At 40.8% G+C, this 8188-nt stretch overlaps 1 protein-coding gene across 3 annotated transcripts; it reads right to left on the bottom strand.

The window, feature by feature from the left end:
• Window positions 1-231: 231 nt before the first annotated feature.
• Commd6 (COMM domain containing 6) lies at window positions 232-7774 on the bottom strand. Of its 3 annotated transcripts, none has more exons than XM_052732570.1 (4): window positions 7521-7774; window positions 7420-7431; window positions 3579-3731; window positions 232-828 (listed from the first exon to the last, which is right to left on the bottom strand). In XM_052732570.1, the coding sequence occupies exons 1-4, from the start codon at window positions 7566-7568 to the stop codon at window positions 778-780; spliced, it is 264 nt and encodes an 87-aa protein (XP_052588530.1). In that variant the 5' UTR covers window positions 7569-7774; the 3' UTR covers window positions 232-777. The 3 variants fall into 3 exon arrangements, with proteins under 3 accessions (XP_052588530.1, XP_052588531.1, XP_052588532.1); XM_052732571.1 differs by having other exon boundaries at window positions 7229-7431; window positions 7521-7746; XM_052732572.1 differs by lacking the exons at window positions 7420-7431; window positions 7521-7774 and adding an exon at window positions 5842-5943.
• Between the last annotated feature and the right edge of the window lie 414 nt (window positions 7775-8188).

Raw genomic sequence — 8188 nt, 5'->3', positions numbered from 1 at the left:
CACATAGCAGATTACTGGTGATGAATTGTCTACAAATAGCAGCAGCAGAAACAGTGGAATGCTAAGCTAATACAAGGATTGGAGTACCTTAACCTGATTACAAATGTGTGAATGAAATCTCACTCTTCTCACTAATTCTTTCAAGTAATTCCTTTAATTATTTCAAAGGGAATATTATAAAACTGAATTTGTAAAGCAGCTTTAAACAATGATTACTTTCCCAACTTCATATAAGTTCCAGACAAGATTTTATTCATAAAGTTAGATCTGTATCAATAAGATTTGAAAATTTTCTCCTGATATACAAAGCTGTGCTGCATTTAAGAGTATTATTTACTTATCTGTTAAGATATAATTACATATATCATTATGTAATACATTAGTATTCAACAGACACTTTTAGCTCATTGAAAAGGCAAAGCTTTGGTCACCACTAAAATAATTTGAGTTGATCAGATTTTTTAACAATTGGGAAAAAATTAGGAAGTGAAATTCTTTAATTTTTTATTTTATACCACTGGTATAAAAATTATACCTGCATAGATGTCTGTGGGAGGGTGTAGGATCCCCTGGTACTGGAGTTATGGACAGTTGTGAGCTGCCATGTGGGTACGGGAATTAAACCTGGATCCTCTGGAAGAACAACCATTTCTCTTAACCTCTGAGCCATCTCTCCAGTCCCAGAAGTGCAATTTTCGTTGTATAAATATCCTTTGATCCATATGCAGTTCTTTTTTGGAAAGTAGAGTCCATTACTTTAGAATCATAAGTCAGTTCTCACACAGTTTCCATTACAGCAGCAATTTCCTTGAACTGTCTGTAGAAATTCTGGAGAAAAATGGGAAAAATATTAATTTTGCTTTTAGAGTCTATTACATAGTTCCTTTAATTATATATAACCACCACACATATAGTCTGCATTTTAATGTTACATCCTGAGTAAAGATTACTGAGAGACAAACATTCCTAGACAAGAGGGCACAGAATACACAGCAAATCTGAGACAAACCCCAGGAAGACATATCTGAAAACCAAACAGGAAGTACTGTCTCCTGAAGAAAACATTACACATGTACATAACATGTGTACATGTCTCAGTATCCTCAGAGCACTGCTCAGAAGGCAGACCATGGACAGCAAAATCCGCAGATATTCAAATTCCTTACATGCATACATAGTAGTGGCATGTAGCATCTACATCTATGTGGTTACTATTTGTCACACTGTATGCACAGGCATATACATACAATGGAATCACTCAGCTATAAGAGAAAAAGTCCTGCCATTTCCAACACAGTGACCATGGTAAAGACAAACAAGACACAGCAAGAGAGACACTGTATGATCTCACTTTAAAAAAAAAAAAGATTATTTTATATGTATACAGTGTTCTGCCTGCATGTGTCCCTGAAGGCCAGAAGAGGGCACCAGATCTCATCACGAATGGTTGGGAGTCACCATCCCAACCATCCATGTGGTTGCTGGGAATTGAACTCAGGACTTTGGGAAGAGCAGCCAGTGCTCTTAACTGCTGAGCCATCTCTCCAGCCCCATATGACCTCACTTATATTAAGAATGTTGGACTCACAGATATAGGAACTCAAAGGTGGTTGTCAGGTGCTGGAGGTGGGGGAACAAGTAAAGATGTTGGCTAAAGGGTACTAACTTAGCTATACAAGTTCTGAAGATCTAAGGAATAGAATGCTGAGTATGGGTAATAATAGCATATTGTGAGAGAATATGAGAGTAGATTTTAAATGTTCTCAGTGCACATACATTTATATACACTGTATGGTAATGCACATAATTACCTTCACAGACAGTCACTGCACAACATATATTTTTACCAAATCACACTGTACACTGAAAACATGTAATTTTTATCTATCACTTACACCTCAACAATGCTTCAGGGTAAAGGTGATTTTCTGTTTACTACTTTATTTATTTATTTATTCCCAAAGGAAAAAACCTGTAGAAGTGTACTGCACAGAAGAAGGAAGGGCCTGCACATGTGCATGACTGAAATGCCTGAGGTTCACATTCAGTCAATGACTACACACTACACTTCCTTTCCCCACACCTCATTCCTTCAAACCCTTATCAACATTAATAAGAAGAAATGTGTGTAGTCTTATCTATCAAGAGCCTCTTAAAATACAGTTTATAAAGAGGAACTCAAAGGTCATACAGTGGTATATGAAAGACTTTTCCAGAAGCCCAGGATGGGGAGGGACAGCCTTGGCTTAGAGGTAGAGCATCTACCTCGCATGAAAAGGCGTAGGTGTGATCCCCACCCACATCATACACAAATAAAAAAAGAAGCACAGGGCTGAAGAGATGGCTCCACTCTGCTCTTCCAGAGAACCTGGGTTAGATTGCCAGCATTCACATGGCCATTTACAAGTCTGAAACTCCAGTCCCATGCGATCTGATGCCCTCTTCTGGCCTCAGTGCATATTGCATGCATGTGGTAGGGATACAGATACACAAGCAGACCAAACACCCATGTATCCCAAATGAAACAAAAAATAAAGGAAGCCCAGAACCAATGCATTTTTAATCTTTTTCAAAAAATTAACTTTTTCTTTCCATTTCATTCACTATGATTGCTTTTCTAGAGTGCTCAACTTTGTGATATGCTTCAGCTACTGAAGGGGTCATAGAAAACCAAACCAAAATAGTACATGCTAGTTAAATCAGCTAATGATAGCCATCTCCCATAATATCCATTCGAAAGGAAATTGGACTTAGTGTTCATTCCCTGTGGTGGTTTGAAAGAAAATGGCCCTCAAAGGGGGTGGCACTATTAGGAGGTGTGGCCTTATTGGAGGAAGTGTGTGTCACTGTAGGGGCAGGCTTTGAGGTCTCTTTTTGCTCAAGCTTCCCTCAGTGTGACAGTAACTTCCTGTTGCCTGTAAGCCAAGATGTAGCCACCACCATGTCTGCCTGCATGCTACCATTATGATAATTGACTGAATCTCAAACTGTAAGCAAGCCACCCCAATTAAATGTTTTCTTTTTAAGAGTTGCCATGGTCATGGTGTCTCTTCAGAGTGATGAAAAGCCTAAATAAGACACTTCTGTTTTCTTCCTTGAACAGAAGGTAAGTAAAATAATAATATGAATGCCTAAATTTAAGCATAAACTACTGAGTTCCTTAAATCTCTAGCTGGTAAGACCCATCAATACTTATTAGCTCTGAACTGCACCCTGTAAAGTCTACAAACCCTATGTCAATGTTAGCCCCCAAAAAGATTACCTTTGCTTAAAATTATTATTAAACCTAAAGAAAAATAGTAAGAGGTTAATTACAGAGTAAATATCCCACAGGGAAGATGAAATATTCCTAAATATATTCATCGAAAACTATTATAGTAATTAAAGGGCACTCTACACAAATCTTACTAAAAAAATTTAACGAACTCCCAGAGAAAATAACTTTATAGAATATTTTTTTAATATGATGGAAAGACAATCAATTTGCAAGTAAATAAGTCTACATTTTCCCTTGAGAAAGAATGTATGCAGCTTTTGAAACAGTAGTGATACTAACTTTGGTGAGTTCAACTACCAACCTGAAACTGTGGGATTGTCATTTCGATGGACTTGCTCTTCACTTGGCCAGAATGATCGGCTACTTTCAGCATCACTGCCACATACGGATACTTGAGGGATCTGCAGCTGTCAGAGCTCACAGCCATGCCCAGTTTCCACTGAAAATCTATAAGCTTTAACACAACAGCACAAATATCCCGTGAGAAACCAATGCCTTGAACAAATACCCAATTTCTGTCTTCAGTCTTCTATTTGTTTCAATATCGGTGATAGTACAAGGAAAAGGCTTCATTCTGTTGGTAGGCAAAAACTGGCCAAATGGCAATGAAGAAAACAAAGGGGATAAGCAGAATCAGAAAACAAGCAGAGAAAAGCAAAATGTCAAACAAAGGAACCTAAACATCCACCAGATGTACAACAGAAGATGTGGAAAGTGGCTTTTTGTAACAGGCTTAATTTTTTCTCTACTTCCGGGCACCCTAAATGCTTTGGAGCATTTTTAACCTTTCTTGCTGCTCCATACCCAAGTCCTAAAACAGAAGATGGGTGACATGGTCCTCACCGTTGCCTGAGGCATGTGGAAACCATCACAGTTGTTACTGTCCGGCTCAAACCTACTATTAGATGAGTGGTGATGATGAGCCTTTGGATTTCATCAGTCCTCGTGACAGACACATGACAGGTGACATGCCGGGCAGGCTACGTACATGTTCAGTGCCTCACTGAATCACCACAGTTTTATAAGTTATTATTTCCCTTTTGCATATGACAAAACCCAGTTTCAGAGCGCTTAGATAATGGACTCAAGGTCACACATTTCAGAACCCAGAACAGAAACCGATGTCTGTCTGACTGTATAAGAAGAAAAGCTTAATGACTACTGTGTTTTTAATGGTTCCTGCTGCTGCTTCTTCGGGGCTGCCAGGGCATCAAACAGAACTGGATAAATGCAGCTCTTGATATTGGCACTAAGAATTTGTCTGTCTTACTTCCAAACATGAGAGGGTGGCTGGCAATCAAAATATACTTGCTGACTAGCTGATTTTCTTTTGCAGTGAAATTAATGTATGCCTAGTGATATACTTCTCTGACAGACACAAGAAGAGCTGCTGACTTTTCAGTTTCTAATTACTTAGGACCAAGTAATAACTTCTTAGGTCCCTACATGCTAGACCCATTGTTTTTCACAATTAAAAAAATTTTTTTTATTTGTATTTACTTGGGCATGTGGAGGCCAAAGGACAACTTGAAATAAGTTTGTCTTCTGCTTCACCATGTGTTCCAGGGATTTTATTCAACTCATTAAGCTTGGCAGCAAGCACCTTCACCCAGTGATCCACCTTGATGGTCCTGTAATTTTCCTCATAAAGGTGTAAAACAGCTCATTAGAGGTGTTTTTCATTGTTTGTTTTTCCTGTTGTTATTTGTTTTCTTTTGGGGGGTGGTAGAGACAAGATTTTTCTGCAAAGCCCAGACTGACTTCACAATTGTGGTGACCTTCCTGCTTCAGTCACCCAGGTGCTGGAATTACAGGCATACAAACCTAGCTTGGTAGGTTTATTTGCAACATACTGTATAATTTTTTTTCAAGTTGTGAAACTTGTTTAAAACTATATTTTTCAGCTCTGTGTCTGAACATGCAAAAACAAAAACAAAAACAAAAACACCCAAAACTGAATCATATTCCCAAGTTCATTATTAATTCTAATAATCTTGTAAATTATTTTGGCTTTTTTAATATATATAATCATATGACCAGTCACTGGTGAATCACTGTGTGGAAGGGATTACACTGATCACTCAGATACGACCATGTCCTAATCACAGGGGCTTTCTCCATGTGAGAAAGCAGACATTAAAGATGTAACAAAATTAAGATCTTGGGCTGCATTGTCCTGGATGTGATCCCAATGTAATCATTCTTTGTAGAAGGAAGGCAAGAGGGTCTGAGTCAGAAGAAGCAGGGGTTGGGATCATGCACAGGGCACAAACCAAGAAAGGAGGCAGCTAAGAACAGGAAAAGACAAACAGGAGACCCTCCCCTCCAGCCACACCCAAACCCTCCTTCACCTTGGTAAGATTGGGTTTATCCTTCTGACCTCCAGAAGTGGAAGGGATAGATTTGTATTGCTTTACGGCAGAAAATTTCCATAAAATAAATAAAAAAAGAACTATAGCCCAGTACAGTTCAGTCTCAGGACATCTTTAACAAAACACATAATGTAAAGAGAATGAACAAAATAATTCATGAGACTGAGTAATAATAATAATAATAATACCGACTCAATTAACTGGTTGAAGAGAAGGCTCGGATGTTAAAAGCATTTGCTGCTCTTGCACAGGACCCAGGCTCGGTTTCCAGCACCCACACAGCAGCTCACAACCATCTGTAATTCCAATTCCAGAGACTCCAAGGCCTCTTCTGGCCTCCAGGGACCCATGTGTTATATAGACATATAAAATAAAAAGAAATCTTAAAACAAACAAACAAACAAAAAAAAAAAAACGACTAAGGGCAACTAACTCCTATAATGTTATGCAAAGATAAGTAGGTTTCTCGGTATCACAGAGTTTAGTCCTCTCCCAAGAGTCTTCTAGTCCTCCCAAGAGTCTTCAAAAGCAACAGCAAGATAAGCCAGTGAGTGCCAGGCATGTAAATCCAGCTACTTGAGGGATGCTGGAGCTAGACAATCACAAGTTTGAAGCCAGTGTGGACTACAAGCTGAGTTTAAAGTGAGCCTCAACAGTTTAGGGAGAGCCTAACTCAACTTAAAAAGAAAAAAAAAATTATTTGGAGACAAGTAACAGTCAATAGACACTTTTCTTGGCCCCTTCAGTTTTACAATGTTTTCACTTCACCACTTTCTTACATTTTATGTGAACTTCGGAAACTCCTGATCTAAAACTCCAGTTTTCTGACTTTCTTGGAGAAATGTTATTATTAATTTAGAAAGCCAAATTTTTCTTCCTAATATAAAATATAAAAGGTTAGAAAAATTATCGTTCATCTTCAAAATAACTTCCTTAAAGAAATGGCTGGGCAAGGCTGGAAAGATGGCTTAGCGATTAAAAGCACTGATTACTCTTCCAGAGGACCCGGGTTCAATTCCCAGCATCCACATGGCAGCTCACAACTGTCTGTAACTCCAAGATCTGACACCCTCACATGGAGATACATGCACACAAAACACCAATGCACATAAAATAAAAATATTTTTTTAAAAAAATAGGCTGGAGAGATGGCTCAGTGGTTAACAGCACTGGCTGCTCTTCCAGAGGACCCGGGTTCAATTCCCAGCAACCACATGGCAGCTCACAACTGTCTGTAACTCCAGTTTCAGAGGACCTGACATCCTCACACAGACACACATGCAGACAAAACACCAATATTAAAATAAGAAAGAAAGAAAGAAATGGCTGGGCTTGGTGGCACACGCCTTTAATCCTAGTACTTCTGAGGCAGAGGCAGGTGGATCTCTGAGAGGCCAAGGCCAATCTGGTCTTCCTAGAAAAGTTCCTGGCTAGCCACGGCTACTCAGCGAGACCCTGTCTCAACAGAAGCAAAATAAACAAAAAGTTAAAAGAAGAGAAGAAGAGGAAGGGAGCTATCTTTGCAAACATTAGTAGTTGCTCACGTTAACCCTCACGTTTTAAAACACCATAATCCTACCTTGGCATAAAGGCTGACTAATTAAGACGGAACAAGGCTTGGTCTGCATTCTGTGGGCAGAGCACCCTAAATCACACTGGCAGCGGCTATCCCCTCAGGTCCAAGGGGAAAATGCAACCCTGGGGAAGGACCCACGAAGAGGGGCGGGGACGGCATGGCCGCAGCTGCGACAGCGTGGGGCGGTCACTCACCTGGCAGGTGACCTGGAACAGAAGCAGAAACACAAGTTAGAGAAAAGCCTTCCGGGCGCCACCGTCCGCCCCAGCACCTTCCCCTCCCAGGCCGCATTTACCTCTGATTTGGCGTCCAGCACCGGTTCCCTGATCGTAGACTCCTCCATAGCCAGAGCGGAACCCGCAGACGCTGGCCAGCACTTCCGCTTCCGGCCCACGGCCCAGCCCACTCACGGAGGGGGGTAGAGAGAGGAAGATAACTTTTCATACAATTCCGGATTTGTCTCAATTAAGCATCAGTTTTATAATACACTGGAGAGAGGGAAAGCTCGGCGGAGAGAAAGGCCAAGGACGCGGAGGAAACCTAGTGGAGGACTAATGACCTTCAGGAAGTCACCTCCCCCACTGCAGGGGAAGGAGTGGGCTCGTCCCCGCGCAAGCGCAAAGTGCCTGGGTCCCGGAGGGAGCGAGCCCAACCGAATCGGCTTGCAGAGGTGCGGCCACACACCCCGGCCTGGATCGTGTTGTGTGTGTAACCTTAACTGCAATTGTCTGGCGATTTCTCATCCCTAGGACTGAGTTCGCTGGCCCAACCTGACCTTAGGAGGGTGGAGCGGAATGCCTTAAAAAAAAACAAAAAAAAACACTGCTGTCTTCATTACTCCAAATTTCAACCCGATTTCAGCAGCTCCTTCTCATCCCATCTTCTCTCATGTTTACTCCAGATGCATTCTGCATAGAATGTCCATGCCGATTTTTTATTCCCCTGACAATGGAATGGTCATTG

The sequence above is a fragment of the Peromyscus californicus genome, unplaced genomic scaffold (assembly GCF_007827085.1).
Source record: "Peromyscus californicus insignis strain IS unplaced genomic scaffold, ASM782708v3 Scaffold_12__1_contigs__length_115047231, whole genome shotgun sequence".
NCBI lineage: Eukaryota > Metazoa > Chordata > Mammalia > Rodentia > Cricetidae > Peromyscus > Peromyscus californicus.
Note: the sequence above shows the minus strand (reverse complement) of the source record. Positions and strands in the feature narration are given on the sequence as shown.

Excerpts from the sequence above, each read along its gene's own strand:
- Commd6 (XM_052732570.1), bottom strand. The coding sequence starts at position 7,568 with ATGGAGGAGTCTACGATCAGGGAACCGGTGCTGGACGCCAAATCAGAG. Across the intron at positions 829-3,578 it reads TGACAATCCCACAGTTTCAG|AATTTCTACAGACAGTTCAA; the intron begins GTTGGTAGTTGA and ends ATTTTTCTCCAG.